We start from the raw sequence: 25,159 nt of genomic DNA on the forward strand, positions 1-25,159 counted from the left end.
TCAAGAAGTGTGCAAGAACACAACAGCAAACATTGCTACCCTAATCCTATTTGAGTTACCTGGAAGTAAGTCCTATTGAATTCTGAGTAGATATGGTTAAGGTTCCACTGGTTAGGATTACGGCATAATGAGTGTGGCATATGTTTTTCTGAGGGGCAATATCCATTTCCATTTGGTTCTAATTTTTAAATACTAAGGTCTTGGACACACACAAAATTGTACTGTGCTTATGGTCCCTAAGGTATGTCCCATGTTTACTTTGTGGACCGCTTAAGAGAATAGCTTCTCTAAACTGGGCTTGTCCTTGTTGGTTTGTTTTTAATGGCCCAGAGGACAATCTTCTATTTGAAGAGTTCCCTATTGCCCAGCCCAAATCCAGTTTAAAGATAAAGAACCCTATAAAGGAGAGAGGGTCTTGTTTCAAGGCAGAAGGGGCATTGAAAGTTGTCCATTAACAGTGAGCTGTAAAAAAGGTAAAGGTAAAGGACCCCTGGACAGTTAAGTCCAGTCAAAGGCAACTATGGGGTGTGGTGCTCATCTAGCTTTTCAAGGCCAAGGGAGCCGGTGTTTGCCCACAGACAGCTTTCCAGGTCATCTGGTCAGCATGACTAAACTGCTACTGGTGCATGGAGGACCGTGACGAGTGCCAGAGTGCATGGAAATGCTGTTTACCTTCCTGCTACAGCGCCACCCACTCCCTTTACGTTTACCTTACCTATTTATTTACTTGTACTGGTATGCTTTCAAACTGCTAGGTTGGCAGAAGCTGGGACAGAGCAACGGGAGCTCACCCCATCGTGCAGATTCAAACTGCCAACCTTCCAATTGACAAGCCCAAGAGGCTCGGTGGTTTAGACCACAGCACCACCCAGCACACAGCTCACCTGATCAGTCTTCCCCATGATGAGATTATTGTATTTCTATTTACGTTTACAGTAATCATTTCTGAATGTGCATATATACATATAAATTAGACAAGCACATTTTATGTGAATCAGTGGTGCCTGTTGTCCCCGTCTTCTTGACAAGGAAATAAGTAACTCCCCAACACATGCCTTCTTTTAAAGCCCATTATCTCCCCCCTCACAGTATGTTTAGAATGCAATCATAAAAGTACCCAATATTTCTCTAATCAGGGCAAATGCTTTCTGCTCCTTGACACGGTTACTCTTCATTTTCTCAATGTCAGTAGAAGGGGGAGGCTGGTAGATGTTGCTTCCGCTGTCCCTGCGGGCTCCAAAGATAGGGTTTGAGTCACCTGTACAGGAAGAGGAGGCAGCAGCCTATTACTAGCCGGGAATTTATCAGCTGAAAACAATAGGAGAGGGACAATATTTGGAGACTGTGAATCAATGGCAATAGGCCTGTGTCACCAATCTTGGCCTTATGAAAAGTGCAGTTTCCATTGGGAAAGCCTAATTTAGACTAGCCCTAGAGCTAGTTTTGATAGCCTACATCAGGGCTGGGGAATCTTTTTTAGCCTGAGGAATCATTCTCTTCTAGATATCCTTCCAATGGTCACATTTCAGTGGTGGGCAGGGTCAGAAGTAAAAGTGGGTGGAGCAACAATGCTCACACATCTCTGTCTATCCAGGCAAGCAAGAAGCATCATGAGGAGCTCAAAGGCACATTCTAGTTATCAAATCCCACCCCAAAATTGCAACAGTCTGGGGGCAGGGTTTGTGGTTGTTTTTGCACAATGTTCTTACTTATTTTTCATGCTACAGAAAATACATTTTAATAGCAACAGTACGATGTGCCCCAAGCTACCAAGGACATTCATACTCCTTTAGGTACCCAGGTCATTTAGAGCTCTGTAGGTCAAGGCCAAAACCTTCAAATACAAAGTCAATGAAAGCTTCTTTGGTTTCTTGACCATTTCCAGGCACAACTATAGACAGACAGATAGGAAGGATTGCAGGCTACTTTGTATATCTCCTTGCAGTCACTTCCTCAGCACGTGGGAAGCCTGTGGTCCTCCAGTTGTTGTTGGACTGCAATTCCCACCAGCCCCAGTAGCCTGGTCAGGGATGATGGGAGTTGGAGTCCAGTAACAGGTCGTCCCCCCCCCCCCCGCACTAGCTGATTAATAGTGTGATCTTATATATGTTTGTCAACTCAGAAGGAGAAACCAGTGACTTCAGTGTGACTCACTGTTCGGTTAAGCATGTATAGAAATCCTAAGCACACTTACTAGGGAGAAAGCCCTACTGAACACTATGGGACTTACCTCCAGATAAACATGGATTAGATTGCACTTTGCCTCCACAACATCTATCAGTATATTGTTAATTATAAAACAGCAGCACGATACTTTGATTTTAAAAAAACAACTCTCTATAAATACTCAGTCTTCCATCACCAACCGTAAGCTGGTTTTTAATGCTGACTGCAGTTCTGTTTTAGGCTAAGATGCTTATTTGATATAATTGTTTATGTAACCTGCACTGGGTTCTTACTAGGAAAACAAAGGATACACATTTAAAAACCCCATTAGGAACTTCAATGGAGAAGCTGAATTATTTAGAAATGGAAAATAGCACAAACTTACCTAGTACCTTGGATTATGGACAAAAAAGCATAGACTGACTGGAGCAAAGAAAAGGTCATTGATATCAAACAGTGCATGTGATCTAACACCCATCATGGCTATTGAAATGGGCAGGAGAGAATATGTTTGGCTTAAGGTGAGATAAAAATAGATCTCTGCACAAGCGAGAAAAGGGCCTAAGTGGAGCGAGGAGCTCTGCTGTACAGGCAGTGAAACTTTCCCTTTTCAGAGATGACAAGGAAACTGGGCAGGTGTCCAGTACAGCGTGCTAATTTTGCCAGTGAAACTGATGTGACGAGAGGCAATTTCACAAGGGAAGCCTGATGCTCCTGAGTCCTGGTTGCCCCTTATGGTCCGCAAATTGCAGAAGAGGATGTCCCTTGATATCAGGCTTGTTCGCATGATGTACTGAACACAAGTTCAAACTGTTTCTACCCGTGTTCCAGTGTTTGTATGAAAGAGGGCACACTTGTTGATCTGTACAGCTCAGCGACTATGTGCATAGGTACACAGACAGTACAACAATTGAACATTACATGTGAATAACAAGAGTGCGCAACTATTTGCACATGCAGGTTACACAAATTGTGCAGTTATTGCTAGACTTGCCCCTATTCAGCACTTTGCTCTTCCTCAATCCTTTAGAAGTTGAAGGGCAAGTCTACCATATGAACCTGCCTAGCTGTTAAGAAAGTCCTCAGAAGGCCTTCTCTGCAGCCTCCTTCTTTTGGGAGCTTGATGGGTGGCAAACAGAAGGAGGACTTTAAATTGGAACTACAACTACTTCTAGCTTTCTCTGTCCTACCATCAAAGCCTGGTCGTGATATTTTGCAAAGCCAGGGGAAATAAATTATAGGTCAATTTCCCCCAATCAGCAGCCCTCCAGATGTTTTGAACACCAAATCCCATCAGACACAGTCAGCATGACCAATAGCCAGGGCTGGTGACAGTTATAGTTCAGCTACATTTGGAGGACACCAGATTAGGGAAGGCTAATGTTATTCTAGGCCATGTTATTAAAATAGCTTAATAAGTTACCTGGGGCAGACAATGGGCCATTGATAGATGTGTTTTCCTCATCTTCCTGTTCCACCTTTTTAAGAACCAGAGCAAAGAAAGCAGCAAACCCCAGTACCTAGAAAACAGTTGTTGCAGATCTAGAAACATATTTTGGCACAGATAAGCTTAGTGTAAAATATCTATTTCTGACACCTTGCATCGGCAGAAAAGATATTGTGTTTTCTAAATGCAGATGAAGCCTGTGGAATATTGGAAAATTTGGCCGCCAGGAATCTGTTTCACTCTTTCTGAAGACAGCATAAATAGTATGCCACTGATTAATGAAGGCTGCCTTGCACATATCAAATTAAGACAATGCACCGTTAGAACTATGATTTTTGAAGGTGCCAGCAATTCTATAGTTAAACCAATAACTACAATTTCCAGGCTTCTCTTTGTTCAGACTCATGCTTAAAGAGATTTGAAACCAGTTTACATTTGTAGTATAGACATTAAATTAAAAGACGAAACAAAGCCCTGCAATTCTTCCCACATATATTTAGATGGCCTCTTGGTACCCTGATTTGGCCTTAGGCTAGGAACAAGTAGATAAAAGAAAGTGCATATCCAGAGGCGCCCATAGCATCCCTTCTGCAAGTGGTCCACAGAAACAAAACCCTTGGTGAGCAATGCATATCTCCTCTTCATTTCCAAGCCCTGAATATCCTGCTGTGACCATTCACCGACATTCCCACTTGTGTGCACACATGTAAATGGAGCTTCTGCCATTGAACCTTATGTAACTAAAGCCTGTGATGAAAAGGAAGGGCAGTCTTCAGTGGTAGAGTATCTGCTTTGCATGCAGAATGCCCCAGGTCCCCTCCCTGGAATCTCCAAGAAGGGCTGTGGAAGACCCCTGCTTGAAACCCTGGAGAGCTGCTGCCAGTCAGTGCAGACAATACTGAGCTGGATGGGCAGCTTTCTAATGTTCCTAGGGGAGCCTACCTTTAAGGGTTGTGTGATGAAAAGGCTTTCAAAGAAGGAGATGGCCATGGAGATCAGCCACTTGATGGAGTTGTCCTTCCCATAATGCAGCCCGTACAGCATTGTGAAGAATCCCGATACGCCGCTGGTGATGGCCACCAGGGACCAGCCAATGAAGACACACCACCAGGGCAGGCCTTTGGGTGCTGGTTCCTTCTTGCCATCTCCGAGAACGCTGGGAGTTGGTGAGCCTCTGGCGAAGCAAGAAAGCTGGGTTACATGACATATACAAGAGCTCAAAGCAGTGGTAAAAAAATGCTAAATAAGCATCTTAACTGGGAGGGGGCAGAATGTTGAATGAAAAAGATAACAAGTGTGTAAGAGTGCTTTAAAAGTTTGGTAGGGATATGGTCCTTGTCATCCCTCAGTCATTCACTCACTGTGTGTCTTAGATAAAAAAAATATCTCTTGACAGATTAACTACTGAATTTTATATTCTCAAAACAGGGGATTGAATGTCTGCTTCCTTGGCCCACATTCCATCTTAAAACATCTTAATTCCATCCTGCAGACTCCATGACTTCACATGAGCTAACTTTTTTTCCTCATTCTCCCCACCCCATTTTCCTCCCCCACTCTGTTTACTGTCTAGCTTGATGAAGTGTTCTAGTGAACTCAAAAGCCTGCACACTACTTTGTGACATTTTGGTTAGACTGCATCTATTGCTGGCCATACTCAGAGTAGACCCACTGAAATCAGTTGACATGATTAACTTAGGTCTATTCATCTCAGTAGGTCTAATCTGAGCAAAGCTTAGCTGAGTACAACCTGTGGCCTTATGGTGGATTTTTGGCCTCAGTTTTCCCTTCCCCAAACTGTAAATTGAGAATAACAGACCTATTTCATAGGAGTCCTATGAGGAAAAAGCCAACAAGATAAAGCTTGTAAATGTTCTTATGTAAGATAAAAGCACGGGCAATGGCATGAGGCCTCTGGACCTTCCCCAAACTCATCATTTTACCTCTCGCTAATGGATGCTGCAGAGCACAGCTGGCTTTCCAGGAAGTCCTTCATGTGCCGAACCTGCCTCACAGCCTGGGAGTAGCTTTGTGGGCTCTGGAATCTATGAGGCCCCAACAGCTCCATCTCCATCTCCACATGCTGCAGCTGCATGTAGAGGCAGCGGTTGTAGTCTCGATGCTTCAGCCTTTCACCCACTCCTTTTTCTGGAGTTGGAGTCCTTGTCTTTTCTAGAGGGGAGAGAAAAACTAAAACTTGTTTACTTGGAAATTAAAAGAACACAATCACTTGTAGGAGCTGTTTGATTGTGGAACGGACTCTCCTTCACGGGAGGCTTTTGAACAGAGGTTGCATGGCTACTTGACAGGGATTCCTTACCTGTGATTCCTGCATGTCATCTCGAACTCACCTTTTCTGTAAACTAGAATGCCTCAAACGCAGCAAACTTTCTCCATAGGGAGTTGCTCCACCCCTCGATCATTTTGGTTGCTCTTTTCCTGAGCCTTTCACAACTTTACACTGAGCTTTCTGAGTTAAGGTGGCCAGAACGGTACAAATGCAGTCACACCATATATTTGTATAAAGGCATTATGATATTGGCAGTTTTATATTCAGTTATTTTTCTAATCATTCCTAACATGAAAATTGCCCCTTTTTCACAGTTGCCTCACACTAGAATCCCAAGGTCTTGTTCCTGGTCAGCCACCAGCAGTTCCAACCCAATGAACATATGTGTGAAATTAAGATTTTTTTTTGCCACAACAGGAAGCAAAATGTCTCAGGCTGGCCCTGGTGAACTGTCTCAGAGAGTGAGCATGTCAGCCGCTAGGACCGTGTTGCCTGCCAGATGGTTCTGTGTCCTTGGGAGCTGTTATCACCTTCACTTACCGGAATTTTGCCGCATCGGAAATTGCCAGCTTGTAACTTACCTTGTAAATCCACCAAGCCGAGGGTGATGATAATTGGATCATCTTTCTTCTTGCTCTCGTCATAAAATTCCTGTCCGATCCTGTTCTGCTGGCAGATAATGTCCTCAACCAAGGCCAAGAGCTTGTTGATGTCAGTCGATTTGCCAAAATCAGGGTCTGGGGAAGGCAGTGGGGCCTTGAGGGTTTTGAACAGGGAGTTGGCAATTCGCCTGATATCCTGTAGGGAATCAAAAGATATGGTGGCAATGGGAAAGAAAATCCAAATTTGCCAAGATTATGAAAATGCCATCTGTGTTGGTTTCATGCAGAAAACATGCAAGGTTTTCCCCATCTTGATCCAGGCCCAAACCCTAAAAAAACCCCATCCCCCTCTTACCCAAAAAGAAAGATGAACAGAATCTTGCAATTAGGGGACATGCTACAGCTCAGTGGTAGGGCACCTGTTCTGCATCCAGAAGGCTCCAGTTTCAATACCCAGCATCTCCAGTTAGGACTGGGAGAGAACCCTGCCTGAAAGCACTGTAGAGCAGCTGCCAGTCAGTGTAGACAATACTGTGCTGTATGGACTGTTGTGTCTGGCTCAGTATAAGGCAGTTTCCTTTGTTCCTATATACAGTACCAGGGATGTCCAACTCCCAACAGATTGTGATGTACTCACAGTATAAAAAAACTGACCGTGCTCTACCCATTGTCATTAGATGAATCAAAGTTGTTGGGCTTTTTTGGAAAACCAAAGTTGTTCAGCTTTTTGGGGAGAGGCAAAGTTGTTCAGCTTTTCTTAGGAAGCCAGAGTGGTTGAGCTTTTTTGAGGAAGCAGTAGTTGTTGAGCTTTTTAAGTTATTTTTTATTTTGGGGGGAAGGAGATCCAGAGATCGACCAGTATCTACCAGAAACACCCCACACCAGAACTTGAATTCCTTTTCCAAAGAAATAAAATGCTGGAGGAGAGAAGCAACTACATATTATCATGATCATGAAATTGAGCCTATACTGCTCAGGCATTGTGTCCTTGACTGCACAGGCGCAGTGGAGCCATCAAAGGAGGATTTTGGGGTAGAAATCCCAGGCCCCAAGGCAGTCTGCAAAACCAGAATGGCAGTTTACCAGATTCTCAAATCAAGAAATACACATTGCACTTTAAAGAATGGGGTGTGGGGGTGGATAAAATCATCATGCCCAGAGTCTTGTTGGTTTGTTTATTTAAATTTAGGAGAGTTTATAAACCATTTCATCAGAGTCCCCAGTGTCAGGTGGAGCAACAGGAACATGAAAGCTTGCCTTGTCACCAGGTCAGGCTATTTCATTCATGTAGGTCAGTACTGTCTCTTCTGACTGGCAGGGTCTCAAACAGAGAACATAGGAAGCTTCCTGATATTTTCAAGACTGACTAGCAGTGGCTTCCAGAGTTTTAGGCAGGAGCTTGTTTTCAGCCCTACCTGAAGGTGCTGGGGATTGAAACTGCGACCTTCTGCTTTTGTCCTTCCCTGACCCTTCTAAGTGGAGATGGCACCTTCTGCAGGCAAAGCATGTTTGACTCAGCATAAGGCAGCTTTGTATCGCCACGTGGCTTGCCTTGATCACAGCCTCCGGAGTGAGTGACACATTCTGGGTGGCTTGGTGCAGAGGCGCAGGTAGGTCGGGGGACACTCGCCCACTTTTCCCTGGCTTCTTCTCTTTCTTAGGCTGAGACCGGATGTTCCTGAAGATCTGGACGATGAGCAAGTTGATGGGGAACATGAGGAGGGAGCTCTCAAAGCCAATCATCACCTCCTGCCACGTGAACTCTATTTTACCTGGCAACATCAGGTAGAAGAGAGGCTTTGCTGTTAGGGATCAGTTAGACTTTTCATTTTCTTTGCATTTTAATGAGAAACTACCTAATACATACTTCTAGAACAACAGAGTCTTTCTTTCAGGAATAAAAACAAATTCACAGAAAACTGAAGACTGGGATGAAACTCAGTAGAACTACTATTCTCCTAAACCCATTCTCATTCTGCTTATTCCCTCTACTCTCCACCCTCTTTCAACAGCAACCAGCTAAATTCCTGTTAAAGTCCCAGCATTCCATACCTTAACACTCCAACATTCCAAACATATATGCAACATTCCTCCCTACCTAACATTCCATACTCCAAGCAAACTATCCTCCTTTCCTAATACAAATCCCAAACATGATTCATTACAGAGACATTTCATTTGCAAAATTTGGGATGTCAACACTCTGACCTGATGAATCCATGTTGTTTGCTTAAGAAGCTGAGCCATGCATGCTGGAAAGCTTTTCTAGTAAGCATTTATATAGCAGGTTTCACACACTCAGAGTGCTTCACATGGATAATCTCAGAAATCTCGCAAACAGCCCTTCAGAGTAGGCCAGTATGGCTATTCCCAAATAGCTGAAGAAATGAACAAAGTAGCAGCTTGCTTAAAGTCACCTGGCAGCGATGCCAATCCAAAGCAACAAGAACCCTTCAGATCTATAGAACCCCTTCCTCGTTCAGCAATCTGTCTTAGCTCTCACCACAGTTCCAATTCAAGTGGTGAGGCTGGCATGCAGTTACCTAAATCCATTTTCTGGTCAGCTGGATCCTTAGGCACACCCCAGAACATGATGCTGGTCAGCATGGTGCACAGAAGCAGTGAGAAGCAGCAGGATACCCTCTGGGCTCGCGTGAAGGAGCTGCGCGGTGAGCGGTTGAAAATGGAATACCAAATATGCCCATCACGGAAACCCTTTGAGGTCTTCATGAAAAACAGATTGCTGCAGAGGAGCAAAGAAGGTGTCAGGCTGGACCACGAGTAAGACTGTTTTGTGGATACACGGCTTCATGACAACACAGACAAATGAAACCACCAGAGTCGCATAAATCATTCTGGTGTGACTTGTAGTCTTTACCCTGTTAATGAACTCTGGCTGGGTGGGGAGCATCTGTCTTCCCAGACTGCCCCCTGGCTTGTTGTTCTCTTACACCTAGGAAGACATGACCTCCAACCAGGGGCCAGGGAGTGGGGAGAAGACCTTCCGCCTCCTTCTGTAAGTTTTACTAGCTAGTCATTTCTATGGCAACAAACCTATACTTGGCCAATTCTTCTGTGATGTAAAAAGATGTTTAACAGTCTTGGTGGCCATTAACGTAACCGCTTCAGTAGTTTCCTTCCACTATACAGTTACAGATATAAAACCACAGGCTTGCAGGGGACACAAAGATAGCATTCATACCAACCCCACTATACTATTTTTTACACACACACACACACACTCTTCTGCATTACCTACAAAACCCATGTGCAAGGGAATCTCTACTTCATAACCAGTGGAAGCATTTCTGGTAGGGACAAAGCAGCCAGAGGAAACTGCTCCTTCTGGTCCAGCCTAACATACCTGAACTGCTTCATATCTTCCTCAGTAGCTACGGGGAACACTTTATCGAGGACACAATCTCCGACATCAATGGCTAGCCAAGAGTTGCAGAGGAAATACCATTTCTGATCCGTGGCCACATCATGAACCAGCACACGGTTCACATACCTGTGAACAAAAACAACACAAAGAAGCTAACAGCACTGACTTGGGATAGGTTCGCACAACACAAGTGCACCAGAGCCCCCGTTGCAGTATTTTGTGCCATGGGTGATTGTTCTTATGCAATTGGGCACCCTAGCCAATCCACTCTTGACCATGATTTACCAAGCCAACTTCACCCCTCTCCCTCTGTTACCAGCAGCAACCTCCACATTGGGAAAACAGGTGAGCAGCATCTCCTCACCCGGCTCTGCCTCAGTGGCTGCTACTGCCCATGGGGGAGCTCACCATCCAGCCTATCAGCTGGCTCCTCTTTCCCAGCCCCAGTTTAAAGGATGACCTTTCCCCTGTTATTTCTTTGCCCCTTGCATACCAGGACGGGCTGCCTCCGGAATTGTCATGCCACAGCCGGATGCTCTGCAGTTCCCCAAGAGGAAACAGTGTACACAGCAGGAAGACATCTACTCCTCCTCGCTCAAAGACTGGCATGTCGGGGTCCACCAGGTGGTGTGGCTCACTCTCCCCTTCCTGGCCGTACAAGGTCAGAGTCACCTGGAATAGCAATTGTTCATGCTTGTACTGTACTTGCATGCCACCAAATCTTGAGCTGTGAATAGGTGTCTGAACAGAGCAAATGCAGGTGTGCGTGAACACGACCAGGGGCTGTTTCACTATTTACTGCTTTATGATTTGCACTTATAACCTCCAGGGTTTCAGGCATGAGCTACAGCTCCTTACTCATGTGCAACAATGCCCAGGACCCCATTGGTACCTTGGAGGTTGTAGCTGAGCCTCGACGGTGTCCAGTAAAAACAGTCACCAGGTAGCGATACTGAGCAAAGGGGTCGTTGTCCTCCAACACCGTTATCTTCACCTGCATATTTTATGGCAGCATCAGCAAAGACATGCAAATGACAAATGAAAATATGTAATGTAGGGAAGAGGAGAATGATTACTAGATCTGAATCTAAGACGTACCTGGAAATAGGACCAGGTGTTGTTGTTTTTTGCTGAGGGATTCCCCACCCCACCCCACCCCATAATTTATTTACACCTCGAAGGAAACACATAGGGTCTTCAAATGGAATGCTGATTACCTCTTCCTATTTGCACCATCTCAAAAATACATATTTTTAAAATATTTCTTAACTACCCTTCTTCGAGAGATTTCAGCGCAGTTTAAAGAAGTATGAAAACAAGTCATATACAAAGGCACAGCTCTATGTAACAACTACAAAAATGTGCCGAAAGGCACAAGACTGTAACATCAACGTATTAATGAGGGGAAGTTTACGATCAAGTAGACAAAAGTCTATTACAATTGCAAAGTGTACATTTCAGCAAGGATGACAAAGAGCCGCACAGTGGAAAAATATTTATTATTGTACAGTTGTACCTTGGTTCTGGAACGCCTTGTGACTCGAATGTTTTGGCTCCTGAACACCACAAACCCGGAAGTGAGTGTTTTGGTTTGCGAATGTTTTTTAGAAGCCGATTGTCCAACACGGCTTACGTGGCTTCCAATTGAGTGCAGGAAGCTCCTGCTGCCAATTGGAAGCCACGCCTTGGTTTCTGAACATTTTTGGAAGTCGAATGGACTTCTGGAATGGACTCCGAGAACCAAGGTACCCCTGTATTGAAGAATGCTCAGTTGAAGAATGCTCTAAGCAACCAACAGCTTCCAGATAAAAGTTCTAGCTGAGAACAAGACTTACTTTGGCATCATCTTGGATGTCTTTTCTTCTGGCCCAGATCAGAACCAGCAGGTACACAAGGAAGATGCTGCCCACAGTTGTCACCACCACAGGGTTGTCCACAAAGGTAGCAAACAACTCCACCGTTCTGCTGACGTCGATGGAGTTTGGCATCACAAAGAAGGAGCTCCCAAAGAATGTCAGGTGGTTACAGAGACACTGAGTGCCATTGGGGTTTGTTTTGGGGCCAACCTGCAAGCCAAGGAATAGTTGTCTTTATGACTACCTATCTATCCCTACATTCCTATAAGAATCCAAAATTACCCACTCACAAGCTTGTGACTTTGTGCAAACCTTGTGAGTAGATTTTTTCCCCTTACAGGAACGGAGGAAGCTGCCTGAGCCTGAGCCAGACTATTGTTCTGTCTAGCTCAGTACAGCCTACTCTGACTGGCAGTGGTTCTTCAATGTTCCAGGCAGAAGCCTCCCTCTGCCCTACCTGGAGATGCCAGGGACTGAACCTGGGACCTTCTGCATGCTAGGCCGGTGCTCTACCACTAAGCTGTGGTCCTCCCCCAAATTTCATTACTCAGGATGCCCCTCCACTGCATTATATTCTGTCTACTCACGTGGCATCCATAGCTGTTCCAGTTCCCTTGGTGCTCATCCCAGAATACACATTGGGAGACAAAGCAAGTGACAGAAACATTTATGTCATGGGTGGCCATGGACTCCAGTTCTGTTTCTGGTCTCACAATGAAATAGTAGGTCCCTTCTCCAAAAATAAGGTCTTCCGGGTGAAGGATCCAGGAATATACAACATCTGGAACAGATGTGGTTGAGTTGAAGTCTAGGGAAGTATGATCAGATTAAGCAATGCTTATTGCTTTATTTATAACATTTTTACGTGGTTATAACATGGCTTTGAAACATTAACAAGAGACCACAAAGGTTTTATAAGTCATGATTAAAAGTCTACTAAAAAGATTAAAAGGTTTTTTCTTAGTGGGAAAGGTTGTAACGTAAGAAAGGTTACATGTACACATTGCAAACCCCAAATGGACCAACAAGAGTTTAGTGAAATAAAGAGGTTAAATGCACCCAGCTTTCCCTCAGACTAAACAGTCTCCCAACATAACATTCTCTCTAAAGATTCTTGCATTAGAGTCGCAGCTCCTCCTCCTTTTTTAGAATGCTGTCTTCCTTGTCATTGGGACACTCACTTTGATCTGCCCTTCTTCTATCTGGTACCCTCAGGCTACCCAAGCCCCTTACCGCCCGAGCCACAAAGCACTTGCAAACATTGCCTACAGCTTGTGTCTTTCTCAATGGTTTTACCACCTTCCAATTGGTTTCCCAGACAAGTAAGGTTTTATAAACAAACCCCCTTAATTCTCAAACTAACCTGCATGAAAGATTTTTAGTTTCTACACAGGCTTACACCACCCTTTGGTTGATGAGCAAGCAACCAGACCTCTATCAGAGTGTTTATTTTTACCTCTTGAATTTCTGTTGAGAGGAAGGCGTGTCATCAATTCATAGTCAGTCTCGTTGGGGTGATATCCATATCCCAAATATAGGATAAGTGGAATGTCTTGGTCCAGCTGTAGATGGATCACTAGAGATGCATTTACTGAAGTCACATTGACTTGGAGAGCACTGAAGTTTCCCAGATTCAACACATTCAGGTCATTGTCAGTTGCTGAATTCCTTGGCAGCATTATCTGCATTTAATGTCAACAGTTCAATTCTGGAAATGCCCCCAAACCCTGATAAATTTTTAAAAACCTATGCTGTCATCAAGCAGGAAGACCCAGCTGAAGTATAAATGCAAGTGTGTGTGTGTTTATATATTAAATTTCTACCCCACCTTCTTTCTATGGAACTCCAGATGTCTTTAATGGGGTTTCCCCTTCCCAGGCAGTGTCAAGCCAAGCACTGCCCAAATTCAGACTTGTTTGGCTTCAGCAAGGTGCCTGCATCAATACCTTAAGACAGAGCTTTCCAAACCGTGTGTTGTGACACGTTAGTATCTTGGCTGCAGTGTGCAGGTGTGTCGGGCAAATGTTCCCTGCGCTCCTCCCAGGGCTGGAAACAGGTCAATTTAACCTCCGATTTCCTAGTAAAACTGAATTACTAAGAAGTATTGAATGTCTAAGAAGTGTGCCATCAACATGAAAAGTTTGAAAGCTCTGCTTAAGACCATGTCTTGGATGCTGTGGTTAACCTGTGGCCTTCCAGATGGTGCTGGACTACAACTCCCATCACCCTGACCATAGGCCAGGAGTGAGGAATTGTGGTTTGTAGCCTACTAAGTCCTGCTTTGTGTAGACCCATTTAAATTAATAAAGGTAAAGGTAAAGTTACCCCTGCCCGTACGGACCAGTCGTGTCCGACTCTAGGGTTGTGCGCCCATCTCACTTAAGAGGCTGGGGGCCAGCGCTGTCCGGAGACACTTCCGGGTCACATGGCCAGCATGATGAAGCTGCAGCTGGCGAGCCAGCACCAGCACAGCACAGGGAAACGCTGTTTACCTTCCCGCTATAAAGCGGTACCTATTTATCTACTTGCACTTAGGGGTGCTTTCGAACTGCTAGGTGGGCAGGAGCTGGGACCGAAAGACGGGAGCTCACCCCGCCGCGGGGATTTGAACGGCCGACGATGCGATCGGCAAGCCCTAGGCGCTGAGGTTTTACCCACAGCACCACCCACGTCCCCTTTCAATTAATACATCTTAGTTAATAATGTCCACCAATTTCCATGGCTTTACTATAAGTAAGACTAATGTTGGATCCAAGCCTGGATGTGCTTGGTGGGCTGGGCTTCCCGCCTCATCACAATACAGTTAGCAATGATGAATGAACGAAGTGGCCTGTTTTTAGAAAAGCACATGGTCCTGCCCTCCAGAAATGCACACAAGGAAAATTACCTCAATGTCTTCTGTAAGGTTCTTAACTGGAATAACCAGTCCATCCAGGCTGGTGAGGGAGAGGCCTCCCACAGCACCATGGATATCAAAGCTGTCACTCGTGGAAAAGGGGTTCACAGACAAGCTCACCATCTACAGGAAGAGATTTTTAAGCACCAAAAAGATTTGATCACAGAATCATAGAACTGTAGAGTTGGAAGGGACCCCACAACCCCCCACAATGCAGATGACCATCCAATCTATGTTTAAAAACCTCCAATGTACTACCACTGCAACAACTTCTCCTCCTCCTTCTCCTTCTGCTTCTTCTGCTTCTAACTTGCTAGTTGCTTGTTACACAGATGTCTCCAAGCAACTTCCAGCATTTTTTTTAAGTATAAGTAAAATACAATATCAACACATTCATACAAAACCAGATGAAATTCCTACAAAATACAAATGCATAAAAATTCTTCTGCTGCTGATGTACTTCTTTTCTGCCTCTCAAAGCTCCTGAACCTTTTCTTTAGTATTCTTTTTCTGTACTTAGCCTTGTAAAATGTACTTCCTATTTCTGTTTGTTCTAGTTCCCTACACCTTTCCTCCCCCCCCCCTTCCCACCCTTTATTGGGCAGGTGGGGAACAGGTGGGTCAGTTTCTATAGTCCCATTGTTTATATTGTTATTAAAGCCAATAAAAGCCTTAATAAGAAAGGAAGAAAATGAATTCCCAGAGCAAGCTAAAGCGCAGTAAAAATGGGACACTTGCCCTGATGTCCACTGTCTCGTCTCTGTCTCCTGAGATGCTGAGAGAAGAGGCAGAGGGCAGAGTGAAGCTGGCAGAGCTGGAGTCAGAGACATGAATGGATGTGCTGTCTGTGTTGTCTGTCTGCAACCTTTCCAGAGAAAGATCAGAAAAAAGTAAGAAAAGATGGAAGCAAAGAAGAAAAAATCACAGAAGTAGGAACCAAAACATAGGAAGTTGCTTTATACCAAGTCAGACCATTGGTTCATCTAGCTCAGTATTGTCTACACTGACTGGCAGTGGCACTGACTGGCAGGTTTCTCTCAGCCCTACCTAGAGATGCTGGGGATTGGATCTGGGACCTCCTGCATACAATGCAGAAGGCATAGGAGGCTGCCTTAAACCAAGTCATACTATTGCTCCATCTAACTCTATCTTGTCTCCATCACAGGTGGGCAACCTTTCTGGGCCTGAGGGCTACATTTCCTTCTGGGTAACCTTGTTTGACTCCGATCTTTCAACTGACTTACAAATGAAACACTCCCCACTGGAAAATCCAAAGTCATTTTTTGTTGTTAGGGTTGTTGCCTTGCCACATAGTTAATGGGATGCTAGTTGCTGCAGTTATGCTACATTTTTCCTGGAGGGTGATGAAAAAGCAGTATAGCAAAATCTGTTTACCGGTTGATGTACATAGCTGCAGAGGGGGCTGTGAGCACCATGGGTTCATTGTCAGGCAACTTCCCAATCAAGAGAGCACTCTGGAGGTTTTCAATGGTGTTTAGAAGCTGCAGTGACACCAAACTCTATGATAGAAGAAACAAAACACACTCTGAACCTTCTTCCTTTGGGGGTTCCCCAGCTGGTGCCTTCCACCATTCGTCTGTGTGTCCAGCCAGTCCATGACACCCTTCCATAGCCACAATATGCTATATATACATTTACATGCCATAGGTATTTGACCTTCCATAGTTATGCGCCCACCTGTGCAGTCTCTGGTGCAGCAGCATCCTCTGTCCCATTCTGCACAGCAGCTTCAAGGACGTTGCTCACTGCATTGAACAGATAGCTGGCAGCCTCCTTGCGCTTCAGGTCATCTTCGCCATCTTCAGCATTCACAATCAGCAAGGATTCACTGACATCCTTCAAAGTATTACCGGCTTCCACCTGAACGAGAAAAGAGGCATCTAAGTGGACATAGCTCTCCAGGCTAAAGAGAACAAACTAGCAGGTGTTTCATAGCTCCCTTCTTCCCAAATTCAGGTGATAAGCAAATGACAGGGCAGCACCTCTCACAAACCCACTGTAGATTGGTGAGGGCCCTCTGCCAGGGGGTACTCGACTCACACACATGTTCTGCTTCCATCCAATGAAACTGAACATTGGGAGAGTCAGGACAAAAAAAAGAAAGCATTCCACATAGCTATGGAATCTGTTCCCAAAAAAGGCTGTGATGATGGACACCTATTTGAATGGTTTTAAAATTTGAATGGTTTTAAAACAGGGTGAGCTCCCGTTTCTCGGTCTCTGCTCCTGCCAACCTAGCAGTTCAAAAGCACGTCAAAGTGCAAGTAGATAAATATGTACCACTCCGGCGGGAAGGTAAATGGCATTTCTATGCACTGCTCTGGTTCACCAGAAGCAGCTTACTCATGCTGGCCACATGACCCGGAAGCTGTACGCTGGCTCCCTCAGCCAGTAAAGAGAGATGAGTTCCACAACTCCAGAGTCGTCCGCGACTGGACCTAACGGTTAGGGGTCCCTTTACTTTACTAAAAGAGGACTAGACTAATTCATAGAGGATAAGGCTATCAAGGGCTACTAGGCTTGGTGGCTATGTTCTACCTCCACTGTTGGAGGCAGTATGTTACTGATAATACTAGTTGAAGAGAATCACAGGTGGGGAGAGGGCCATTGGCTCCTGGTTAGCCAATATGGGAACAGGATCTTGGACTAGGAAGACCTTTGGCTGACCCAGAAAGGCTCTTCTTATGTTTGGTACAAGGTGGAGGGTTCCATCAATCATAGGTGGGTTCCTTTTCCTCTTTGAAATTTCTGTCCCAACTCCAGTTATCTAAGGCCACCAAAGAGGTGACCGACAGTTTTATAAGTACTGCCTTCCTCTAAGAATTAATCATAGAATAGTTCCTTCAATTTCCCTCCCTCCACCCCACTTTCAACCCCCCCTTACCAGTCTGTTAAAAGCACCACTAATCTCAGATTCTCACATTGTCAATACATCTGTTGCCTCTTTGCATGAACCACACACAGTTATGAAGAAATGCACATCGCCCAGCCACTCACCTGTGCAGAGGAAGAGAGCTCTTCACTCCTGTAAGTGATTTCCTTGAGCACCTCTGACATCTTAAGAGCCGTCTGCATTGATGTTACATTTACAGCAGAGAGGGTTGTCAGCATAAGCTCTCGCAACTGGGGATGCAAAGACAGATCATTAGAGGCAATATAAATACTGGTTACTGATGGTCATGTTTCTAATAGACCTATCCCTGGCAGAACAGGATCAGCTAGTACAGAAGTGGCCAACCTTTCTAGGTCCATGGGCACATCTGGATTTTTGAGTGAGTTGCCATGGGTACCATCCACTCTGATCACTTCCTTCTATCTCCCCCCTGGATCATCCTCCTACCCCAACACACAGAAAGAGAAAGTGCAGAGACACATTTCACATTTCCATGTGATCTGACTAAAACATCAGATCCAGTAGAATTAAACTGAAGCTTGAAAAGCACATAGTGGGGAAATCAGGAAGTGGCAAAGGGTGTCCCTTCCAGCTTCCTCCTCTATGTACTTTTCAAGCAAGAAAATGCTAATCACCTTTGCCACTCCAGGATCAGGTGGACAGTGAAACTGGGGGTTCAGGGTTTCACAAGCACCAGACGAAGACCTGCATCTAGAGGTTGTGCATTGGTGACCTGTGATTTGCAACATGCTACTGAATATCATAGGGTGGTGACTCCAAAATGGGCATTTTCAGCTGCTGCCCTTGTTCTGTGGAATGTCTGTCCCTCAGCCATACATAAAGCATCTCCTCCTTCAGATGTCTTATAAAGATTTATCTTTTTGCGCAGCCTTTCCCTGTTTGCCATAAGATTGACTCCTGATTTTTCTGTATGAATCCCCTAAATCTGCTTATAAATAAATGCTTTTATATTTTTATATCTTTCTATTGATTTTAGCCTATATTTTTGTTTTAATGGATATTGTTTTTATATTGTACATAGTGTACACAGCTTCAAGATTTTTAAGTGGTTCAGAAATGCTTTTAAATAAAAATATACATATAGAATTTCCGGCTCCCAATGGTTTAACAATAGCAACAACCAAAAGTCTTTCTCTCCCACGTCCTTCACCTCCTCATTTGGGCTGCCGAAATCAAGAATGCTTGAGAAAGCAGGAATAGATTTGTGGGTAAAATAATTAGGATGCAAGCCATTTTCTGCTACTGAAAACAAATTCCTGAGCTCTGCATGTGCTCAGGGGCATCTTGCCTTGCAATTCTATGTGCACCTTTTGAGCCAATATTTTGCACTTGGCTTCAATTGGGGACCTCAGAGTCCCAATGGGGGACTGCCCACCCTTACTGTAAATTATAGGGTGGGAAGTGGTTTTTATGTCCAGTCTGAGTTGACATCCACTCTAATTGCAAATTCCCAGTTTATCTTCCAGTTGACCATATAAATAGAGGAATATATTAACTGCATGAGAGTGAAGGGAATTTATGACTGTGGAATAAATCCATTTACAATAACAAGAGTTCCTAGTGAGATGAACATGTAGCCCTTTTGAGCATAAGTACCAGCTACCCCATGACTTTCAAAATGATCATTATTAATGCCAATTAAACAATTCTTTACACTTCTCTGGCTTCTTTTATTTGCACATCTAGAGGCATTTTGGCAGTGCCAGACAGGATTTGGATCCCCAAAGCACTAAAATAATACAAACCCTATTTGTGACAATTGGCTTCCAAACCCAAACAATGCTTCAGGAACTGGGGAACAAGGCCATATCTGAGGGATATCCTGCTTATTAGCAAAGGACACATTAACAGGATGAGCTGTAATTTCATTATTTCACACAAGATTACTGCAAAGGTGTCTATGCGGGGACAACTTTGGAAATAGACCCCAAGCTTCATTTTGTGCAAAATGCTGCTGGCATTTGAAAATCAGAGCATATAAATCCAGACTTATTCCACCTGCTGTAGTTATCTATTTGTTTCCAGGATTAGCATAAAGTGTGAGTATTGGCTTTAAAACTGAACAGCTTAGGGCCAGGTTGCCTTTCAGGAACTGCCTGCTCCTCCTTTTTTAAAAAAAAAAAAGTTTAAATAGTTTTAATTTTGTCAGAGAAACTGCCTGCTCCTTCATGAGCCTACCAGGCCCTGGAGATTGGCCTTGGAGACCTTGCTTTCTGTAGTGCCTGTATACGAGATCCTGTGTGCAGGCAAGAGAGAAGGAGCCTTCTCAGTGCTGGGGCTCGGATTGTGGGGCTGGTGGAGATTTGCTGGACTCCATGTTCCCATCTTTTAATGGGTGGTAAAGCTCTTTTTATTCCAGTTAGCTTTTAATTAATGACCCACTGGTTGTTTTTTTAATTTATATGTATTTATAAAAGTAATTATGTACCGCCCTCTCATAAAATATCAGGCCAGTGTACAACAATATGTACACCATTAAAAACAACAAAGGAATCATTAAAATAACTGGCTGGTGAAAAGGTTGTAAACAGCTAAAACAATAATTTCTTTCCTACCCAACTGTTAATGCTGTTAGCTGAGTGTGGGGTTACATAGCGGTCACTACCATTGGGCAAAATGCGCTGATGTCACAAAGGGTGTGGGCAGCCTTATGCCCCCACAGCTGAGAAGTAGGGGAAGGGCCTGTGGTCTGCCCAGATCAAGCAATGGCACCAGAAGGTATTGATTCTACATTCCATGAGTAGCTTGTAGTAGCTAAACTATACAAATGCTGCTTAGACACCAAAGGAATGGTAAAAATGGTTCCAGGATGCAATATGTGCAGCTAACCTCTTTCCGTGTATCTGTCCGCAGAGATGAATTAACACTCTCTTCTTTTGTTTCTAGATTAAGGACAGAAGACACTGACTTGTACAGCTGGAACAGGGTCATGCTGTTGTTCTCGCCTTTGAGGATGGTGTTCGATTTTTCCAAAATAATGGCTTGCAAGGTCTGGTTTCCGCTGCTTATGTCCTGATGTCGAACCTGATAAAGCAAGGGGGAAATGCACACAGTTGTTCATTCCATAACCACCAAGGACATTCTTGCTGCTGAATGCCAGAGTAGATGTGTTGTTATTCTTAGGCTTAGTCCCCTCCTCTTAGCCCTTGTGTGGCTAGAAAACAAACAGCAGATGCAGATGCTCAAGGCTGAGGTCAGGACCATGACATACAGCAGAAGGCTTTAAGCTTTTCATCTTATTATAGTCCTGATCCAAATCAGTTCTCTGACACCTACAGTTTGCAATGAGAAGAAAGTTTTCAGATAGGGGCTTAATATTGTAAATGGGTTGTTGACAACATGATTCTACAATAAAGGAGACACAGCAGGTGGAATTTTCTTTCTGAGAAAAACCCACCTGCTGTGTCACCTCTACTTTTTTTACTTTTCTTTTGATCCCATCAAAATTGGTGGGATATCAGGAGGGATATTAGGTGGTATATTTGGGGGGGGGATGTTCAGGGGGACCAGATCAAGCCCCTGAACTGTGTGGGTTTGTCACCCTGGATTATCTGTTCTGTGGCAGAGCCTTCCTGTGGAGAAAAGACAACCACTCACTGGGCTGCACTTTCTGGAAACAATTGAAGACAGTTTTGTTTTGACAAGATATTGCAGCTGGATAAATGGTTGCAGGCCTAGTCGCCGTTCTCCCCAGTCCTCTACCCCCAGAGAAATGAAAGACAACTGAGACTAGTTATGGATTGAAACAGGCCACAACTTTATTGAATACAGATGAGAGAGGTTTGGCTTGGGCATGGAGCAAGTAAATACTTCCAGCCTGCCTGCCAGAAGTGACACAATGGTCAATCCACACAGGGGTTCCTAAGACTTACATCAAATAGGGACTGCTGTCTGGGGGAGAGCCAAGGGTCCTAGGCCCTGACTGGGCATGCCAACATGGCCACTCCCCCCGGATCCCTTTAACGGGATGTTCAGCATTTGGAGGGGCAGGCAGAGACTACAACCTCCCCTCCATCCCAGATTGATATTGCCCCAATGCCCAACCAAGTTGTGATTATTGCTATGAGGTAGGCAAAACCAACAGGCTGGTGACCATTTGCCTGGTGAACAAATTCCTACCCAGCCCCAGAATACAGCGACCACCTTAGCCACCCTCTCCTCCCATCAGGGCAGGAGGCCAATCCTGGGATTCCTTGGGGAGACTCTGCCATCCAGCAACACCGTGAGGGTGAGTGGACATCTTTGCCTTGAGTGTCTATTTTGTACGGCCTCAGTTTTGTTTTAAATGTATTTACTCGTGTGTGTGTGTTTAACTGTGTTTATTGAACATCATCTTAAGACAGCTGTATAGAATGTGATGATAATAATATAGATAGCAAAGGCACAGACAGCAGAAGCCAGTGAAGTCACACCTACCCTGGCAGTGGCATTGGTATAAACGGTGTCACCATAGATGTTGCTCACACCAATTTTAATCCATAAAAGAAAGTTATTGTCTGCTTCTCCAAGTGGAAGGTAAACTGAAGGTAGGACAGGCTCTTGTCCGCAGTGTAGAAGAGAATCTGGAGGAGGGAGGGAGACTGGTTCAGGTGACAGAGTAGGAAACCAATTTTTCCATGACCCAGTTTGACAGCAGCAGCAGGGCATTTCATGATGCGTGTTAGACTTGGATTGCAATGGCCAGATGCACATTTATTTGTCATTTTCTATTTATAGCCAGTGGTTCTAACACAGGGTGGGGTGGGAAGCCTATGGCCTTACTGTTGTTGCTAGACTACAATGGCCTAAAACTGAGTAGGGAGGGGCAAATTTCTCAGTTTCGGTTTCTCATTTTTCCAGTCTTAAGTTCAGTTCCCCACATTTCCACATCAGCTTGTGATTTATTTTTTAAATTGACCATGAAAGTTCATTTTAGTGTGAATTTCTCCAAATACACACATTTCTTATGCAATTTTGCAAAACAATTGCCCCTGATACGACCCATTTCTGAATGTTATTTTCACCACTACACACTTTAGTAGTAGTTTAGCTACTACAAGCTACTTGTGGAGTGTAGAACCTGACCACTTAGCATAAGGGTGGGGAAATGTGGCCCTCCAAGCTTCTCTATTTGGCCTTCGAGACTCCCTCTAGGCCACACCCCTTTCCTAGGACACACTTTCCCCTGGCCCTGCTCTGCACGCTCTAGGATACTTTTGCCAGGCTGGGATGTGTCATTGAATTGTGAATGTTTATTTTATTGTATATTATTTATTTATTTATTTATTTCAGTTATTTATATCTATTTTAATGCCTCTTGCTTACCTGGATGGATGCCCAGAATGTGCCTTTTACTGGAATGTAACCTACTGTATAAAAGTAAGAAGCACCCTTTTCGTTACACCACTTCTGCCTCTAACCCCACTAAACACTGGCATGCCATCCCTATGAGAGAATACAGCTACAGAGGTGCCTTCAGTTAGAACATGTGGACCAGAACCAACCTTAGACAAACAGTGAGTGCAAGCAGCCACCTCTGACTCTTACTTGTCTCCAGGTAGAAGCAGTATGTGAGTGAGGAGCTGTCAGCTGGAAGGCACTGATCCACCAGACAGGGAGAGTGGCAGGAGATGGAGAAGCTGGTGAGCACTGATCCTTGAGCAGGAGATACAGTACATACTGGGGCTACAGGTGGAGGCACGGTGCTCACGGTATAGGTGTCTTCACCATATTTGTCCTCACTCATAGCTGGCAAATTTAGAAAGAAAACAAGTCAAAAGTGAGCTTGCTATGGTTTGTGTACTATTGAGACATAAAAGGAGCACTTGGCTTTTTGGATTAATACTACCTATACATTTTGCTGCACAGCAGCAACACCTGTGTGGTCATGCAGCGGCCATGCTTCATCCTGCCTCCCCCCTCCCAAAAAACCAATCACACCTTAGTGGCAACATTTGTATATAGGCTCCCATCCGTGTCAGCTAGCAGCCATTTTAGATCCCCCAAAATGCATTACCTGGCAATGCCTAGACAACCCCCAGCAGCCATTCCAAATGTTCCCACAGGTCCAAAAAAGCCCTGAAGAGTTTGTTTCAATGCCCATCGTAGGTTTCATCCTGCGGGGCTTTGAAATATTTGCCGTTCTTTGTGCCAGGGAGAACTCTGAACTGCGCATTTGTTGTTGCTGTTATAATGCTGTTAATAATATGATAATCTTCTACCTGAAGATGTCTTGGAAACTTAATTTGGTTAAAAATGTAGCGCCTGTACTACTGGCTGGGGTTCTGTTTAGTTCTTGCATAATCCCTGTTTTAAAACAGCTGCTTTGGTTGCCGGTTCATTTCCAGTCTCAATTCAATGTATTAACAGGTTTAAGGTTTAAAACCTTAAATGATTTGGGCCCCCAAAATCTGAAAGACTACCTCCTTCCCTATAGGGTGGCAGAGGAGATCCTCTTGATTGTTCCACCACCCTCAGAAGTTCAGTGGGTAGGGCATTCTTTGTGGCGGCCCCTAAATTGTGGAACACCCTCCCCAGAATGCTGAAGCACACCTCTTTTCTCTTGTTTTTGACACCTGAGATGTACCCACCTTATTTCTGTGATTTCTGTGTTTTAAACTGTTTTTAACATCGTCTTTCAATTGTTTTAAACTGCCCTGGGGCCTTTGAGTGAAGGGCAGGTAATTAATAGTAATAAAAATAATACTCAGTAGTGCTTAGAGCAGCTTACAGGTAGAAACAACGATTGATAGCATGCAGTATTAAAACTACCAGTTGGAAGCAAACAATTACTACTAAAGCCATAGTAAATGCAGATTATCCAAATTCTGGCTCTCCCACCTGTTACTTTAATTCGAAACGCTTCTCCCTGGGTTTGCAAGAAGGAGCTGTTCAGCACCAACATTGGTGTGCCACTCTGAAGCAAAGTGAGGGAGCTTTGTGGGAAAGCATTCAAGGTACAGCTTGGTGGAAGAGGATTGGGCTGGTGAGGGGGATGAACCACAAGGGAAAGAGAGAGAGAAAGCAGAAGAAACACAGATTAAAACATGTCCAGTTCTCAAACAACAAGTTCTCACCTAGCTCTCAAACAGTTGTATTAATCTCTCCCTTGTCCCTTTAAAAAGGATAACCAACTTTTGATAGCCTTGCCTTCTTTCTCTAAGGGCACATCCAGACTGCAGCTGATTTCAGGTCATCTACCCTCCTCACAGAGAAATCAAAATTTGATTTTTTTAAATTTTTATTAAATAGATATCTTGCCTGGGGCAGCAAACCCATCAACGATGCAGTATTTTAAAAAAAATATTTATGTAAAACATTTTAAAACAACTGAAAACATGTAAAAACAAAAATCACAATAAGAACATAAAACAAATTTAAAAACAGATGTAACTATATCATGTGTCTAGATAGGCCTGCTGAAAGATAAAATGGTCATTAAATGGCCAATGTCATCTAATCTCCCTGCAAACAAATCAAGATAAAAGCTCAATAAGCAGGTTGTCTGCTGCTGGCTATTTAGTGAACATCCTTCTGATTTGTTTGTCAGAAGGTTACATGATGTTATGTCAAAGCAAATGTCATCTCACACACAGAATGGATC

General features: G+C 44.2%; 1 protein-coding gene across 1 annotated transcript in view; it reads right to left on the reverse strand.

Annotated features, from left to right (window-relative positions):
• Positions 1-25,159, reverse strand: part of LOC309347197 (polycystin-1-like protein 2) — a gene marked incomplete at its 5' end in the record, with an annotated part of 52,916 nt that overhangs the window by 10,135 nt on the left and 17,622 nt on the right. The window contains 22 exons of the mRNA XM_081871538.1: positions 1,118-1,258; positions 3,590-3,686; positions 4,556-4,787; positions 5,557-5,785; positions 6,485-6,701; positions 8,057-8,277; positions 9,049-9,248; positions 9,870-10,016; positions 10,384-10,562; positions 10,783-10,884; positions 11,726-11,956; positions 12,334-12,554; positions 13,203-13,428; positions 14,634-14,765; positions 15,381-15,507; positions 16,038-16,162; positions 16,341-16,523; positions 17,661-17,786; positions 20,407-20,601; positions 21,994-22,139; positions 23,104-23,304; positions 24,397-24,538. Coding sequence (XP_081727664.1) covers positions 1,118-1,258; positions 3,590-3,686; positions 4,556-4,787; positions 5,557-5,785; positions 6,485-6,701; positions 8,057-8,277; positions 9,049-9,248; positions 9,870-10,016; positions 10,384-10,562; positions 10,783-10,884; positions 11,726-11,956; positions 12,334-12,554; positions 13,203-13,428; positions 14,634-14,765; positions 15,381-15,507; positions 16,038-16,162; positions 16,341-16,523; positions 17,661-17,786; positions 20,407-20,601; positions 21,994-22,139; positions 23,104-23,304; positions 24,397-24,538 — 3,820 coding nt within the window. The remainder of the gene's footprint in view (positions 1-1,117; positions 1,259-3,589; positions 3,687-4,555; positions 4,788-5,556; positions 5,786-6,484; positions 6,702-8,056; positions 8,278-9,048; positions 9,249-9,869; positions 10,017-10,383; positions 10,563-10,782; positions 10,885-11,725; positions 11,957-12,333; positions 12,555-13,202; positions 13,429-14,633; positions 14,766-15,380; positions 15,508-16,037; positions 16,163-16,340; positions 16,524-17,660; positions 17,787-20,406; positions 20,602-21,993; positions 22,140-23,103; positions 23,305-24,396; positions 24,539-25,159) is intronic.

Source organism: Podarcis erhardii, assembly GCF_964252035.2.
Source record: "Podarcis erhardii genome assembly, chromosome: 7".
Taxonomy (NCBI): domain Eukaryota; kingdom Metazoa; phylum Chordata; class Lepidosauria; order Squamata; family Lacertidae; genus Podarcis; species Podarcis erhardii.